This window comes from Oncorhynchus kisutch, linkage group LG14, assembly GCF_002021735.2.
Source record: "Oncorhynchus kisutch isolate 150728-3 linkage group LG14, Okis_V2, whole genome shotgun sequence".
In the NCBI taxonomy this organism is placed as follows: Eukaryota; Metazoa; Chordata; class Actinopteri; order Salmoniformes; family Salmonidae; genus Oncorhynchus; species Oncorhynchus kisutch.
Window position 1 is genome coordinate 31,462,595 of NC_034187.2, and position 18,531 is coordinate 31,481,125.

General features: G+C 42.2%; 1 protein-coding gene across 1 annotated transcript in view; it reads right to left on the bottom strand.

Moving 5' to 3' along the window:
* Positions 1 to 17,150, bottom strand: part of LOC109903972 (macoilin-2) — a 29,326-nt gene extending 12,176 nt beyond the window's left edge. Inside the window, exons 1-2 of the mRNA XM_020501016.2 lie at positions 16,841 to 17,150; positions 254 to 395 (exon numbers count right to left, since the gene is read on the bottom strand). Coding sequence (XP_020356605.1) covers positions 254 to 395; positions 16,841 to 16,920 — 222 coding nt within the window. The 5' untranslated portion in view covers positions 16,921 to 17,150. The remainder of the gene's footprint in view (positions 1 to 253; positions 396 to 16,840) is intronic.
* Between the last annotated feature and the right edge of the window lie 1,381 nt (positions 17,151 to 18,531).

Below are 18,531 nucleotides of genomic sequence, written 5' to 3' on the forward strand. Positions count from 1 at the left end.
TTTCATTGTGTGATGATTAAATTGGCAATTAAACGCAACAACATATCTGCAAAAGACATCAAAGCCCAATCAATGACTTAGTAGAGTCACCTCTAGAGAATTGGAGGGGAATAACATTATGTAAATATTTTGAAAACATAGCCGCACTAGTGCAGGACTCAGATCTTGTTCTGCAGAGGCTCCATAGACCTACTCTCCTCGTCTATACCACAGATCGGTCAGGCCAACCCAGGACACAGCCAAACAAACTCACCAGCCCCTGGTATCTGAAGGAGTCGTACACACTTCTGATGAACAGCCAGAAGGGCCACAGGTACTCAAACCTGAACTCGAGCACAAAGTCTGCCAGTAGCACCAGTGCCCACACCACCAGGAACTTCAGGTACAGGAAGGTACTGGAGAAGAAAGAAATGTATGAGTTTTAACATGTCCAATGCCACAACCAGCCACAGACTGTTCTCTATGCTACTGTCAGGCAACCGGTACCAGAGCATCAGGACTTGGACCAACAGGCTCAGAGACAGCATCCATCTCCAAGTAATTAAGACTTAGCTAATCAATAGCAACTCAGACTGTATGGACTATTTGCATTGACTACCTGCACTGGCTATATGCACTCAAAAAGTCCACACACACACACTACTTAGTATTATGCATCCTGATGCCTAGTCACTTTATATCTGCCTACATGTACACATCTACCTCTATTACCACATATCCCTTCACATTGATATGATAATGCTACTCCTTGTATATACAGTATAGCTTCATTCTTGTGTCTTTTATAGGCCTGACTCCATTTAGTCAACTGGTCGATTGTTTGGTCGACCAAGAATTCTTTAGGTCGAGCAGTATCCCACCCCCACAAAAGAAAATTGTCCATGGTGTACAAGACACCTGTCAGATTAAAGACGGTCTGAGTGGACTAATCCATTGTGGAGGCCGTGGGGTTGGCACAGTCCATCGCTCACTTAAAATTAGGGCAAATTTGGGCCAAATGGAATTCTCAAATTCTAGCTGGATCAAGGGAAACCCAGGCCAACGCTGCCCAGTTTCACAACTGGTGCCAGCTCAATTAGAATTTGGGGTGGTGACGCAGTTACTATGCAACCATCAAGCTGACCATTGGTGGATTTTTTTATGTATTTAACCAGGTAGGCAAGTTGAGAACAAGTTCTCATTTACAATTGCGACCTGGCCAAGATAAATCAAAGCAGTTCGACACATACAACAACAGAGTCACATGGAGTAAAACAAACATACAGTCAATAATACAGTAGAAAAATAAGTCTATATACAATGTGAGCTAGTGAGGTGAGATACGAGAGGTCAAAGCAAAAAAAAAGGCCATGGTGGTGAAGTAAATACAATATAGCAAGTAAAACATTGAAATGGTTGATTTGCAGTGGAAGAATGTGCAAAGTAGAGAGAAATAATGGGGTGCAAAGGAGCTAAATAAATAAATAAATAAATAACAGTAGGGAAAGAGGTAGTTTTTTGGGCTAAATTATAGATGGGCTATGTACAGGTGCAGTAATCTGTGAGCTGCTCTGACAGCTGGTGCTTAAAGCTAGTGAGGGAGATAAGTGTTTCCAGTTTCAGAGATTTTTGTAGAACGTTCCAGTCATTGGCAGCAGAGAAATGGATGGAGAGGCGGCCAAAAGGAAGAATTGGTTTTGGGGGTGACCAGTGAGATATACCTGCTGGAGCGCATGCTACAGGTGGGTGCTGCTATGGTGACCAGCAAGCTGAGATAAGGGGGGGGACTTTACCTAGCAGGGTCTTGTAGATGACCTGGAGCCAGTGGGTTTGGCGACAAGTATGAAGCGAGGGCCAACCAACGAGAGCGTACAGGTCGCTAACACAACGTTAGCTAGCTTGTCTGGGCTTGTTACTGTTAGCTAACAAATGGACAAGCAGTACTGCATTAGTCAGACATGACACAAATTACTACCATAGCTGGATCCTTCGTTCATTTTTGTACTACACAATACAAACTTTTATGAGAAGTCAGCCCTCGAATGCTAACTACCCACCTACCGTTAGCTAGCAAATCAAAGTTGAAACAAGCTGGCTAGCTAACGTGAGCCAGCAGAAATTTCAGCTGGCCAGTCCATATTGAAAGCTAGATCATATCAAACTTGTCTGGTTTGCTTGGTCAGCTCGCTAATAGCTAATGCCATGGTAAGCAAGGTAGGAATTAAGCTAGCTAGCTAGCCTGTTATGCTAGCAGTGATGCTACCCGTTTAGCTAGCTAACGTCAGCAAGCTAAATACATGGCTCTGAGTCTGGCTGGCACTGGCAGGACTATGGGGCGAAATAAATTCAACATCTTGAAGTGGCAATTCAATTTGAGCTAACCCACCAAGGCCAGCCCAACCCGGGTTGACTTCAAAGTGCCAATGGAAACGGGCTTAAGACATGTGCTACTGAAATTGTATATGGTTACATTACATAATAACAAAACAGTGCAACACTAATAAAAATATTTTAAACTCAGCAAAAAAAGAAACGTCCCCTCACTGTCAACTGTGTTAAAGTCAAAAGTAACAGTCAATGCAGCTGGTGGCCACACCAGATACTAAGTACTGCAGTGCATCTCCTCCTCATGGACTGCACCAGATTTGCCAGGTCTTGCTGTGAGATGTTACCCCACTCTTCCACCAAGGCACCTGCAAGTTCCCAGACATTTCTGGGGGATATGGCCCTAGCCCTCACCCTCCGATCCAACAGGTCCCTGACATGCTCAATGGGATAGAGATCCGAGCTCTTCCCTGGCCATGGCAGAACACGGACATTCCTGGCTTGCAGGAAATCACGCACAGAACGAGCAGTATGGCTGGTGGCATTGTCATGCTGGAGGGTCATGTCAGGATGAGCCTGCAGGAAGGGTACCACATAAGGGAATGACATCCTCATTCCTGTAACGCATAGCATTGAGATTGCAGGCAATGACAACAAGCTCAGTCCAATGATGCTGTGACACACCGCCACAGACCATGACGGACCCTCCACCTCCAAATCAAACCCGCTCCAGAGTACAGGCCTGGGTGTAACGCTCATTCCTTAGACCATAAACGCGAATCCAACCATCACCCCTGGTGAGACAAAACAGCTACTCGTCAGTGAAGAGCACTTTTTGCTAGTCCTGTCTGGTCCAGCGACGGTGGGTTTGTGCCCATAGGTGACATTGTTGCCGGTGATGTCTGGTGAGGACCTGCCTTACAACAGGCCTGCAAGCCCTCAGTCCAGCCTCTCTCAGCCTATAGCGGACAGTCTGAGCACTGATGGAGGGATTGTGCGTTCCTGGTGTAACTCAGGCAGTTGTTGTTGCCATTCTGTACCTGTCCCGCAGGTGTGATGTTGATGTACCGATCCTGTGCAGGTGCTGTTACACGTGATCTGCCACGGCGAGGACAATCAGCTGTCCGTCCTGTCTCCCTGTAGCCCTGTCTTAGGCGTCTCACAGTACGGATTGTAATTTATTTCCCTGGCCACATCTGCCGTCCTCATGCCTCCTTGCAGCATGCCTAAGGCAAGTTCACGCAGATGAGCAGGGACCATGGGCATCTTTCTTTTGGTGTTTTTCCAGAGTCAGTGGAAAGGCCCCTTTTGTGTCCTAAGCTTTCGTAACTGTGACCTTAATTACAGTCTGTAAGCTGTTAGTGTCTTAACGACCATTCCACAGGTGCATGTTCATTAATTGTTTATGGTTCATTGAACAAGCATGGGAAACAGTGTTTAAACCCTTTACAATGAAGATCTGTGAAGTTATTTGGATTTTTATGAATTATCTTTGAAAGAGGGTCCTGAAAAAGGGACGTTTCTTTTTTTGAGTTTATAACAAATGTGCTTTCTCCCGCATTAGTTAGTGGTCACTGTCCGCGGTTCTGAAACATTGTGCTGTTGAATTGCCGCCTTTGAATAAACCATGTTGCTATCTGCATAACAATTCGGAGGCAGCAGTGGAGTTCCGAGATGAGAAAAACAGCCCTTGCCATCAATGTCTGAGAAACGTGATGAGAGAGGAAACCAAATTAATTAGGTCTGTAATAAACAGCCTAACTGTTAAATGTGCCTGGATTTAAATCAGCCATATATACAATTGAGGTCAGAAGTTGACATAAACAGAGTTTAAATGTATTTGGCTATGGTGTTTCTCAATTCCTGACATTTAATCCTAGTAAAAATTTGCTGTTTTAGGTCAGTTAGGATCACCACTTTATTTTAAGAATGTGAAATGTCAGAATAATAGTAGAAAGAATTATTTATTTCAGCTTTTATTTCTTTCATCACATTCCCAGTGGGTCAGAAGTTTACATACACTGAATTAGTATTTGGTAGCATTGCCTTTAAATTGTTTAACTTGGGTCAAACATTTTGTGTAGCCTTCCACAAGCTTCCCACAATAAGTTGGCTGAATTTTGGCCCATTCCTCCTGACAGAGCTGGTGTAACTGAGTCAGGTTTGTAGGCCTCTTTACTTGTACATGCTTTTTCAGTTCTGCCCACACATTTTCTACAGGATTGAGGTCAGGGCTTTGTGATGGCCACTCCAATACCTTGACTTTGTTGTCCTTAAGCCATTTTGACACAACTTTGGAAGTATGCTTGGGGTCCATGTTCATTTGGAACACACATTTGCAACCCATCTTTAACTTCCTGACTGATGTCTTGATGTTGCTTCAATATATCCACAAAAATGTCCAACCTCATGATGACATCTATTTTGAAGTGCACCAGTCCCTCCTACAGCAAAGCACCCCCGCAACATGATGCTGCCACCCCCGTGCTTCACGGTTGGGATGGTGTTCTTCGGCTTGCAAGCATCCCCCTTTTTCCTCCAAACATAACGATGGTCATTATGGCCAAACAGTTCTATTTTTGTTTCATCAGACCAGAAGACGTTTCTCCAAAAGGTACAATATTTGTCCCCATGTGCAGTTGCAAGCCGTAGTCTGGCTTTTTAATGGCGGTTTTGGAGCAGTGGCTTCTTCCTTTCTGAGCGGCCTTTCAGGTTATGTCGATATAGGACTCGTTCTACTGTGGATATAGATACTTTTGTACCGGTTTCCTCCAGCATCTTCACAAGGTCCTTTGATGTTGTTCTAGGATTGATTTGCACTTTTCGCACAAAAGTATGTTCATCTCTAGGAGACAGAACGTGTCTCCTTCCTGAGCAGTACGACGGCTGTGTGGTCCCATGGTGTTTATACTTGCATACTATTGTTTGTACAGATGAACGTGGTACCTTCAGGCATTTGGAAATTGCTCCCAAGGATGAACCAGACTTGTGGAGGTCTACAATTATTTTTCTGATGTCTTGGCAGATATTTTGGGGATTTTCCCATGATTTCAAACAAAGAGGCACGGAGTTTGAAAGTATGCCTTGAAATACATCCACAGGTACACCTCCAATTGACTCAAATGATGTCAATTAGCCTATCAGAAGCTTCTAAAGCAATGACATTTTCTGGAATTTTCCAAGCTGTTTAAAGGCAACTTACGTGTATGTAAACTTCTGACCCACTGGAATTGTGATAGTGAATTTTCAGTGAAATAATCGGTCTGTAAACAATTGTTGGAAAAATTACTTGTTGTCATGCACAAAGTAATGTCCTAACAGACTTGCCAAAACTATAGTTTGTGAACAAGAAATTTGTGGAGTGGTTGAAAAACAAGTTAATGACTCCAACCTAAGGGTATGTCAACGTCCGACTTCAACTGTGTGTATATATATATATATATATATAAAAAAAACAATTCCTTGTGTATTTTGCTATTTGCCTCATGACTCCTGCATACTTTGTTGAATATAAACTTTCTTTCCCCAACCGTGGGACAGACGGTTTGTTCCCACACTCAGGACTCTGACTCTCTATTTGTTGTTACACAGACTTTTGGCCTCCCATCCTATTCTAACCACCTCTCGCTGGCTTTGTATTCATGTTACCTGATGAAATTGCTTTACAATATGATCTTGTTGCTATCTGATGCACATTCAGATGTCCTATGCCGTGTCTTGATTGTATTACTGTTGATGATATCTGGAAATGTACATGAACACCCTGGCCTATCTACTGTTGCTAGCCCCAATTCTGACTTGTGCTCTGATATCTGCTTCACTAATTTCTGCTCTCGTAAATGCCTGGGTTTTCTGCATATTAACACTGGAAGCTTATTACCTAAAATGGATACATTTAAAGTGTGGGTTCACAGCTCCAATCCAGATGTGTTGGTCTTTACTGAGACGTGGTTAATGAAGAGTGTTCAGATCTTCCAAAAGGTGGAGTGGCAATCTTTACCAAGGATCACCTTCAGTGCTCGGTTGTCTCCACCAAGTCTGTCCCCAAACAATTTGATTTGCTGGTTTTAAAACTTTCAAATAGCTCTTTGTTGACTATTTCTGGGTGGTATCGTCCTACATCAGCACCGGCCTGTACACTACCTGTCCTAATCTCTCTTCTGGCCCCTTACACTAAGTCTGAATTTGCCCTGCTTGGTTACCTAAACTGGGACATGCTTAAACCACCTGACCAAGTCCTAAAGCAATGGGACTTTAATGGGACTATTTTTCTGATTATTACCAATCCCACAGGGGACACCCAGAAAAGGCTACTCTCCTCGATGTTATTCTCACAAATAATCCTAATAGGTATCAGTCTGGTGTTTTCGGTAATGACCTTAGTCATCACTGTTTTACAGCCTGTGTTTATAATGGCTGCTCAATGAAACAACCTGTCCTGATTTGTCATAGACGCTTGCTAAAAAACTTTAATAAGCAAGCCTTCCTTCATGAACTAGCCTCTGTAAAATGGTATAGAATCAGCTTGATCCCCTCTGTCCAAGACGCTTGTACCTTCTTTTTTAAATATTTTCCGTGGTATTGTTTAAAAAAAAAATCCTAAAGAAAATGAGAACTAAAAAACTGGTTCAGCCCCTGGTTCGACCGTGATCTTGCAGAGTTACTCCACCTCAAGAATTGCATTTGGCGAAAGGCTCGGCATGCGCATGCTCAGGCTAACTGGATCTCGTTCAGGAAAATTTGAAATAAGTGCATCAGGCTAACCGGAAGGTCAAAGTTAGTTACTTTAAGGAGCAATTCTCTCTGTGGGTCTAACCCAAATAAGTTCTGAGAAACGGTTAAAGACCTAGAGAATTAACCCTCATCCTCACAGCTGCCCATGTCCCTTAATGTTGATGATGTGGTTGTTACTGACAAGAAGCACATGGCTGAGCTCTTTAATCACTACTTCATTAAGTCAGGATTCCTATTTGACTCAGCCATGCCTCCTTGCCTGTCAAACATTTTCTCATCTACCACCCATTTGAATGAGACTATCACCGATGCTTCTCCCTCTTTTTCCCCTGCCCCGCTACAAAGTTACTCCATGCAGGCAGTCACTGAGTCCAAGGTGCTAAAGGAGCTCCTTAAACTTGACCACAAAAAAACATCTGGCTCAGATGGTTTAGACCCTTTCTTCTTTAAGGTTGCTGCCCCGATCATTGCCAAGCCTGTCTCTCCTTTCTGGGGAGGTTCCCATTGCTTGGAAGGCAGCCACGGTGCGTCCTTTATTTAAAGGAGGATATCAAGCCGATCCTAACTGTTATAGGCCTATTTCTATTTTGCCCTGTTTATCGAAGGTGTTGGAAAAACTTGTCAATAATCAACTGACTGGCAATCTTGATGTCTATATTATTCTCTCGGGTATGCAATCTGGTTTCCGCTCAGGTTATGGATGTGTCACTGCAACCTTAAAGGTCCTCAATGATGTCACCACTGCCCTTGATTCTAAGCAATGTTCTGCTATCTTTATTGATTTGGCTAAAGATTTTGATACGGTAGATCATTCCATTCTTGTGGACCGGCTAAGGAGTATTGGTGTCTCTGAGGGGTCTTTGGGCTGGTTTGCTAACTACCTCTCTCAAAGAGTGCAGTGTATAAAGTTTATCAAATCTGCTGTCTCAGCCACTGCCTGTCACCAAGGGAGTACCCCAAGGCTCGATCCTATATACCACGCTCTTCTCAATTTACAACAACAACATAGCTTAGGCAGTAGGAAGCTCTCTCATTCATTTATATGCAGATGATACAGTCTGATATTCAGCTGGCCCCTCCCCGGATTTTGTGTTAAATGCTCTACAACAAAGCTTTTAGTGTCCAACAAGCTTTCTCTACCCTTTACCTTTTTGTTTTGGAGGTGTTCAGAACAAGGTTATGTGGTTTGGGAAGAAGAATGCCCCTCCTCCCACAGGTGTGATTACTACCTCTGAGGGTTTAGAGCTTGAGGTAGTCCCCACATACAAGTACTTGGGAGAATGGCTAGACGGTGCACTGTCCTTCTCTAAGCACATATGAAAGTTGCAGGCTAAAGTTAAATCTATACCGTAATTTCCGGACTATAAGCCACTACTTTATTCCCACACTTTGAACCTCGCGGTTTATACAATGACGCGGCTAATTTATGGATTTTTCCCGCTTTCACAAGATTCATGCCGCCAAAAAACTGAGCACCGTCACATAATGTGACGTAAATCGAGCGCGCTCAAACTTCCCATCATTCTGATTACGGTAGTAATTTTGTCACCCTCATGGCAGAGACACAGAGAAATGCATATGATGCAGCTTTCAAGTTGAAGGCGATAAATCTGGCTGTTGGAAAAGGAAATAGAGCTGCTGCATGGGAGCTTGGCCTTAATGAGTCGATGATAAGACGTTGGAAACAGCAGCGTGAGGAACTGACTCAGTGCAGAAAGACAACAAAAAAAAGAAAAGACATGCCACTCGACATCAGTGTAAATCGTGCATTTAAGGTGGCGCTCCTTGTTCAGTGGGAGGCTTGGATGACAAGGGGGGAGAAATCCTTCACTAAAACGGGCCGCAGGCTAAGAGCATCTTATGGTCAAGTCTGCCAGTGGGTCCTGACAGCGTGGACCATTGTCAAAAAATCCACTATCATCAACGGGTTTCGAAAGGCTGGACTGCTGCGTGTTGAAGGGGCAGCATGAGCTCAGCGGGGTATTTGCCTCTGGATGAAAGTGACGAGAGCGACAATGAAAACGTTCCAACATCGGATGAAGCAATTCTGAGGCTATTCAACTCCGACACCGAAGGAGATGACTTCAGTGGTTTCAGTGCACAGGAGGAGGAAGATAGTGACCAATGACTTTCTTGGTAGGCTACTGTTTTAATTTTTGTTACAATTTTTGTTACAAGCCGTGTCAGGCCTCACTCTTCCCTATCTGAGATATCTACTGCAGCCCTCATCTTCCACATACAACACCCGTTCTGCCAGTAACATTCTGTTAAAGGTCCACAAAGCACACACATCCCTGGGTTGCTCGTCTTTTCAGTTTGCTGCAGCTAGCAACTGGAACGAGCTGCAACAAACACTCAAACGGGACAGTTTTATCTCCATCTCTTCATTCAAAGACTCAATCATGGACACTCTTACTGACAGTTGTGGCTGCTTTGTGTGATGTATTGTTGTCTCTACCTTCTTGCCCTTTGTGCTGTTGTCTGTGCCCAATAATGTTTGTACCATGTTGTTATGTTGGGTTGCTACCATGCTGTGTTATGTGTTGCTGCCTTGCTATGTTGTTGTCTTAGGTCTCTCTTTATGTAGTGTCTCTTGTTGTTATGTGTGTTTTGTCCTATATTTTTATTGTATTTTTTAAATCCCAGGCCCCTGTCCCTGCAGGAGGCCTTTTGGTAGGCCATCATTGTAAATAAGAATGTGCTCTTAACTGACTTGCCTAGTTAAATAAAAGGTAAAATTAAATAAATAAATACAATTTTAAAAAACTGTTCGGGCAGGAGAAGCTGGTCCTCTCCTGAATGGCGCTCGCTGTAGGATTGTATAAATACACAGTTTTGAAGTCAAATGGTTTGGCTTACAGCAGAATCGGGGAGCTCGGCCCTAGGCGGAGAAGATCAGAGTCTACCCAGACCTGAGTGCCGAACTGCTAAGGCGAGGGCCACCTACAATGAGGTGAGGTCCCAGCTACACAAGCCAAATCTGAGATGCGATTTCATTTGCCCAGAAAAACAAATCTTGACCTTCCAGAACAACATACATGTTCTCAAGACTTGAGAATCACATCAAACCCAAAACATAAGGGCATGAGTCAACAGATATAACCCCATTATGACTGGCTTAATATTCAGGTATGCTTATCCATCCACAATCACCTAGCCTAGTCTATGGCTATGATGCTGCCCTCAGCATAAGAAAATTGATGTTTCTCAAATGCATACTACAGTGCTCTGAGCACGCAAATTGGAGCCCAGGAGGGTCGGAGTAAGAGTCCAAATCAAAGTACGCAAAACGGAGCATGGAGGGCACTTCTCAAATGCGTACTCCGTTTGGACATATTTTAAAGCATGCATTGATGCACATACACACACACACACACATTGTAATATTGTTCTATTATACATTTGGTATTGTAGATATGTAGTAGTGTAATGTTATATGATGTACTGTTTTATATATTTTTTTGTCTGTGATGTAAGTGTCTTGGTGGGTTTGGACCCCAGGAAGAGTAGCTGCTGCCTTGGCAGCTCCTTAATAAATACAAATATGCCCATTTTTCACAATAATGCCTTGCTATCTGGAGGCCGGCTTTTTGTGGAATTCGTACCCCTGCCAATATCATGGGTGTGAGAACCTTCCACGATTTGAAAGACATTACCAGGCAACTCCCTTTTCCTATATTTACAACTTAAGTCAGCTATGCAAGCTTATGGAGTCCCATGAAATACCAAACTACCAAACCACCCAATGATGGGATTTAGAAATGAATGATCTGGGCCCCCAAAAGAACTGATCTTTATAATATATAAACAACTTTTGGAAAGAGCATATTCTGAGCTAGCCATTAAAAAAGGATGGTCCACAGATCTCAGTGAATCTGAACAACCCTTTACTTGGAACAGAATATGGAAAAATATGACATTGGCATCTCGTAAACTGAACCATCCTTTAATATATTGAAAAATGTCAAGACTATTTAACACCAAGGAAACATTTCACAATGAAATTGGCCCCAACTCCCAACTGTTCACTGTGTCCCCTAAATTAGGTAGGCACATTCTTTCATAGAACGTGGGAGTGCAGTGCAGTTAATTTATTCAGTTGGAAAATTCATTTTGAAGTGCATGAATGTAAATATTCAATTATTTGCATCTACTATGTGTTAGTTAACCATGATAGCTCTTTCAAAATCGCTCTATTAAATCAGAGAAGATTACTGCTGGCAGGCAGCACTGCCGCAAAAATGATGTTGGCTCTTAGATGGCAATCACCTCACTTTCTCCCAATGCGCCAGTGGATAGTTACTATAAGAAGTTACAACATAATTATCAACAGTGAGAATGAATGATGCTAGTCAAGGAACAAATATACTTCACTCTGTAAAGACTAATTTCAGCTAATGTTGGGCATTAGCTAAGATTATTATTTACAGTTACAGAGCTTAAATGGCTATGATAGGAGAAAACTGAGGAGAGAGAGAGCGCGAAAGAGACTTCAGAAAGTATTCACACCACTTGACATTTTGTTGTTACAGCCAGAATTTAAAATTGATTAAATTGAGATTTATCACTGGCCTACACACAATAACCCACAATGTCAATGCTGAATTGTATTTTTCAAAATGTATACAAATTAATTAACAACGAAAAGCTGAAATGTTTTGAGTCAATAAGTACAACACCTTTGTTATGGCAAGCCTAAATAATTCAGGAGTAAAAATGTGCTTAAAAGTCACAAGTTGCATGGACTCAGTGTGTGCAATAATAGTGTAAGGCAGGGCTGCCCAACCCTCTTCCTGGAGATCTACCATCCTGTGGGTTTTCAGTCCAACCCTAATTTAACATTCCTGATTCTACTAATTAGCTGCTCAACAAGACCTTAACTAGCTGCATCAGATATGCTAAATTAGGGTTGGACTGGAAACCTACAGGACAGAGGGTTGGGCAGCCCTGGTGTAAGGTCTCTCAGTCAAGCAGTACATTTCAAACACAGATTCAACCAAAGACCAGGGAGGTTTTCCAATGCCTCAAAGGGCACCTATTGGTAGATGGGTAAAATAAAATAAAACAGACATTGAATATCCCTTTGAGCATGGTGAAGTTATTAATTACCCTTTGGATGGTGTAGCATTAAACAGTCACTACAAAGATACAGGCGTCCTTCATAACTCAGTTGCCAGAGAGGTAGGAAACCACTCAGGGATTTCACAATGAGGCCGATGGTGACTTTAAAACAGTTACAGAGTTGAATGGCTGTGATAGAAAACCGAGGATGGATTACCATTGTAGTTGCTCCACAATTAAGGATGTTAACATTTGACCAGTCATGCTTATCAGTCTATGGGTTCATTTGTATAATTTTGTGGAATTAAATTTGTGTATTTTCGTTAGTCGTCACGCATCTTATTTATTATAAGCGCACATCACATAGAGCATTCCAGTGCATAGGCTTTAGCCTGCTGACCGTTGACTTTCAGCACATCACCCACCACTTTGCAATGTGAGCTTGAGGCAATACAAATTCTTTGAAACCTAAATGTTTTCCTTCACTACAAATAATGAGGCATGTCTTACCTTGCTTCAAAGTAGCCTTGTGAAAATCCAGCCATAGAAACTTGGGAGGCAATTATTTTATGAAGACTTCCTCATGCCATTAACTAGCATTTCTCTCCTATTCTATTGGTTTTCATATCAACTTTCTTTCGCTGTCCAGATACCAAAGGCACAATCCTAGTCATATTGCCAACACAACCCATCATAGAGGGGAATCTAATAGTGAAAACTAAGTTTCTAAGTGAGATTTTCATCTGTCACATATGGAACAAATTGCATTCGGTGCGCTGTTTAGAAAGGTGTTTTCTGCTAACTGCATTTTGGCACATTTTTGAAAATAACGTTTTATTAACTACTAAATCACAGAAGTTGGACGTTCAATAATAGGCTGTAGCCTTTTGACTGTAAGACAATAGGCTTGCTAATGTTGCATGTTTCCATTAAGCTCTTAATTAATGAAAAATGTCCAGTATGCATGCATAGTATCAGAGAGGAAGAGACAAAGCGAGAGGTTTCACCCTCGACCAAAATAAGCACATTGCATTTTTAGCGGCTTATTTTGGGCCTAAGCTTATCGCCTTTCTTCCCACCTTGGGATGACTCCCATTACAGGGCAGAAACATAAGCATCTTGACATTATATTCAGATCTCGGATAGTATTTTTTTTATCAGTTAATGAGGGTCATTTAGCAGGCAGCAAATTGTACCGAAATGTGCATCCCTATTAAGAATAATAACCTAATTGACAGACTGAAAAGAAGGAAGCATTTACAGAATAAAAATGCTCCAAAACATGCATCAAGGCACTAAAGTAATATTGCAAAAAACGTGGTAAAGCAACTAACTTTTTGTCCTGAATACAAAGTGCTATGTGTTGTATTGGATTTGCCACAAACATTACTGAGTACCACTCCCCATATTTTCAGAAAACCTGGATCATCTTAGAAAACCACAAGACGCCGATGCATTCACGATTCAGCAGGACAATAACCTAAGGCCAAATCTACACTGTAGTTGCTTACCAAGAAGACAGTGAATGTTTCTGAGTGGCCGAGTTACAGTTTTGACATAAATCTACTTGAAGATCTATGGCCATATCAGAAAATGGTTGTCTAGCAATGATCAACAGCCAATTTGACAAAACTTGAAAAATGTTTAAATAATTAAATGAGCAAATGTTGCACAATCCAGGTGTGGAAAGCTCTCAGAGACTTACCCAGAAAGACTCACAGCTGTAATCACTGCCAAAGGTGCTTCTACAAAGTATAGACTCAGGGGTGTGAATTCTAAAATTAGATATTTTTTGCATTTCATTTTCAATAATTTTGCAAACATTTTTACAAACAAGTTTTCACTTTGTCATTATGGGGTATTGTGTGTAGAAGGATGAGAAAAATATATTTAATCAATTTTGAATTCAGGCTGTAACAACAAAATGTAGAATAAGTCATATATAAACTGCACAAAAAAATTAAGGGAACACTTAAACAACACAATGTAACTCCAAGTCAATCACACTTCTGTGAAATCCAACTGTCCACTTAGGAAGCAACACTGATTGACAATAAATTTCACAGACTGTTGTGCAAATGGAATAGACAACAGGTGGAAATTATAGGCAATTAGCAAGACACCCCTAATAAAGGAGTGGTTCTGCAGGTGTTGACCACAGACCACTTCTCAGTTCCTATGCTTCCTGGCTGATGTTTTTGTCACTTTTGAATGCTGGCGGTGCTTTCACTCTAGTGGTAGCATGAGACAGAGTCTACAACCCACACAAGTGGCTCAGGTAGTGCAGCTCATCCAGGATGGCACATCAATGCAAGCTGTGGCAAGAAGGTTTGCTGTGTCTGCCAGCGTAGTGTCCAGAGCATGGAGGCGCTACCAGGAGACAGGCCAGTACATCAGGAGATGTGGAGGAGGCCATAGGAGGGCAACAACCCAGCAGCAGGACCGCTACCTCTGCCTTTGTGCAAGGAGGAGCAGGAGGAGCACTGCCAGAGCCCTGCAAAATGACCTCCAGCAGGCCACAAATGTGCATGTGTCCAACACCGTGCAGGACGTTTGGCATTTACCAGAAAACACCAAGATTGGCAAATTAGTCTCTGGCGACCTGTGCTCTTCACAGATGAGAGCAGGTTCACACTGAGCACATGTGACAGTCTGGAGACGCCGTGGAGAACGTTCTGCTGCCTGCAACATCCTCCAGCATGACCGGTTTGGCGGTGGGTCAGTCATGTTGTGGCATTTCTTTGGGGGGGCCGCACAGCCCTCCATGTGCTCGCCAGAGGTAGCCTGACTGGCATTAGGTACAGAGATGAGATCCTCAGACCCCTTGTGAGACCATATGCTGGTGCGGTTGGCCCTGGGTTCCTCCTAATGCAAGACAATGCTAGCTCATTTGGCTGGAGTGTGTCAGCAGTTCCTGCAAGAGGAAGGCATTGATGCTATGGACTGGCCCACCCATTCCCCAGACCTGAATCCAATTGAGCATATCTGGGACATCATGTCTCGCTCCATCCACCAACGCCACGTTGCATCACAAGACTGTCCAGGAGTTGGAGTTTAGTCCAGGTCTGGGAGGAGATCCCTCAGGAGATCATCCGCCACCTTATCAGGAGCATGCCCAGGCGTTGTAGGGAGGTCATACAGGCACGTGGAGGCCACACACACTACTTAGCCTCATTTTGACTTGTTTTAAGGACATTACATCAAAGTTGGATCAGCCTGTAGTGTGGTTTTCCACTTTAATGTTGAGTGTGACTCCAAGTCCAGAAATCAATGGGTTGATACATTTGATTTCCATTGATAATTTGTGTGATTTTGTTGTCAGCACATTCAACTATGTAAAGAAAAAAGTATTTAATAAGAATATTTCATTCAGTCAGTGTTATCTTTATTTTTTTGAGCAGTGTATATTATATATATATATATATATATATATATCACAAACACACAAAGACTTTACAAAACATTAGGAATACCTTCCTAATATTGAGTTGCACCCCCTTTTGCCCTCAGAACAGCCTTAATTCGTTGGGGCATGGTGTCGACAAGGTGTCGAAAGCATTCCACAGGGATGCTGGCCCATATTGACTTCAATGCTTCCCACAGTTACGTCAAGTTGGCTGGATGTCCTTTGAGTGGTGGACCATTCTTGATACACACAGGAAACTGTAGAGCGTGAAAAACCCAGCAGTGTTGCAGTTCTTGACACATTCAAACCAGTGCACCTGGCACCTACTACCATACTCTGTTCAAAGGCACTTCAATATTTTGTCTTGCCCATCTGATTGGCACACATACACAATCCATGTCTCAATGATCTCAAGGCTTAAAAATCATTATTTTCCCTGCCTCTACCCCTTCATCTACTGATTGATTAACAAGTGACCTCAACGGATTGTAGCTTTCACCTGGTCAGTCTATATCATGTTCATAATGTTTTGTACAGTCAGTGTATATATTTTTTACTCGAATATAATCATAAGGATGTTTTTTATTTGTGAGTGACAGACCACTGGTGAATATGAAGTGATTATATAAATTTGCATATTATACCTGTAACCCACATGGGAAAAAATACAAAATAAATAAAAATGTGGTCACAAACAAAGGAAAGTATAATTTTGTAATTTGGGTGAATTATCCCTTTAATGCACATCGACATTTTTGCTGTCTGAATTACAATGAGTGTTATCTGAATGACAGGGCGCAATGCAGGCAAGGTTTGTTTGACCAACTGAGTTGGCAAATAATCTGCAAAAGGGGTGATTAACTCCTGCTAACTGTTCCATAAGTATCCAGCCAAGCTAGGAGGCTAAATAACGCTGCTGCCTCCCGTTGTAGTTAAAGTTACCTAGCTAACTGACTACTTCAGACCGCAATATGGGATAAATATCGTTATTTGAGATGCCTAATTGAAGCAGGTGTCAAATCCAGCCCCATGCTATGGCTTGGGGCCTATCCCTGTCTAATAACCTAACGACGTTACACCAAAGAGAATTTATACCATTCCATTTAGCTAGCTAGCTAGCTATTCTATCCACAACATAGCTAGCTAGCTAACAACTTGTTACCTAGCGGATTTACTTGAATGTGAGTGACAGTGTAACATTTTACATTAGGAGTGACACAGTAGCTATTGTTAGCTAGCTAGATACTAGTTGACAACCCAACCCTGCAATTAAGGAGTCTTAGAAGCAAGTACCCTTAAAGCAGTGAGAACACATCACTAGTAGCCTTCATATACCTGCCGTATATACCCTCGGTGATTCGGTTCCGTTTTAACGGCCGCCGGAGTTTGCTGCAGTCCGCATTGCGCCGCTTCATCCTCCTCCCCTTCGCGTTGGCTTTTGAATTCCTACTGTAATCTTATCCAGTTTTCTTGCGTGAGCGGACAATGATAATAAATATAGTCCCTGTGAAATATAACACTGTTATTATTTTTCTACTGGAAACAAAGAAATAAATAAAATACTATTCAGGAACCTCCTCTTTTCTCAAAGCGCATGCTAGCGCTATAATTTACGTCTGTCAGGTTGTGAGACATTCGCTTTATCCAATCACTTTATTTGCCAAAAACGTTCATCTTTTGATTGATGCAAAGATGAGCCATTTATATTGCTCGTGTCCACCAGAGAGGTACGGTAGACAGCTCTCGAGCGTGAGTCTCGCCATTCGACCAATTATATTATTTGTGGACAAATCAGGCATTTCTGATTGACCTATCGGTTAGCCCTGGGGCGGGTTTTCTTCCCACCGTGGAACCAATGAACCGTGACGCTAAACGAGAGACACAGGCAATCTTGTTGGCCATGATTTGTGTAGATTTCAGGGGTGTAGAGTGCTGCTTTAGCTCCCTTACTTTTTTATGTATTTCAGCTGTTAAAACTATTTCTGGAAAATGTATTACGATACATTCTAAATAAAGTATATATAATTACCACTAAAATTCCATACAAAATGATAGAATGACAAACCAAATAAATATGTATAGCAACCTAGAGGTAGGTAAATTGTGGTTTCTTCCATGTCATCTCTCTGGCGCAAAAAACGATACGGGCGCTTCAATGAGGCAGCAGTCCAGGTGTTGTTGTGATTCTGGATGGCCAGATAGCCACCTACAATGACAAGACACTGCCATCTGGGGAATCGGAAGTGACTCGTTTCAGCTAGTTTAATCTTGTTCTTGATACCATTTCTTGTTTTGAGGTGTTTTGGCAGATTTAAACTGTAACAATGTATTTGACAGACAAGTGTTCATTGTGCAAATGTATTTATGTTTTCAGTAAAGATTGGAGACGAAATATAGTTTACATGTTGTAATAATCTAAGCAAACACCGTCTGTTTTGTCCCATAGTTGCAGACACATCGGTTTTGTTGCTAAACAACCAAACCATATATAAACTACATGTGTGTGCTGTGCGGATGCCCGTTGGAGGCTTGACCACTTTGCCCAATCAGAACGTTGAAAAAAAATCTAATTTCACAGTGTGTCTGCCTTTATGTTCATAAAACCCCACGGACCCCCTCTTGGAAGTGAACAAAGCCAGAACGATGTGTCCACTTGGTTACGGAGACACCATTCTACCTTGGTCACCCAAACCAGAGTGGCCACCGCAAAGCCCAAGGAACCTGAGCCTCTTTGGATGTTGCTGTAGCCCTGCTTGAGATATTTAGCCGACATTGGTTGAGTTGAGACGCAGGGCCCGTTCTAGCTTGGTATGTCAGGTTGGCAATTGGAAATGTGAATTGGGCCAAGTTGGCGATAATAATGCATTTAGGCAGTGTTGTAAAGTACTTAAGTAAAAATGATTTAAAGTACTACTTAAGTCAATTTTGGGGGGGTATCTGTACTTTACTATTTAAATTTTTGAAAAAGTTTACTTTTTAATTTCCTGCAATTTAACTTAGAAATTATTTATGATCACTACTTGGTC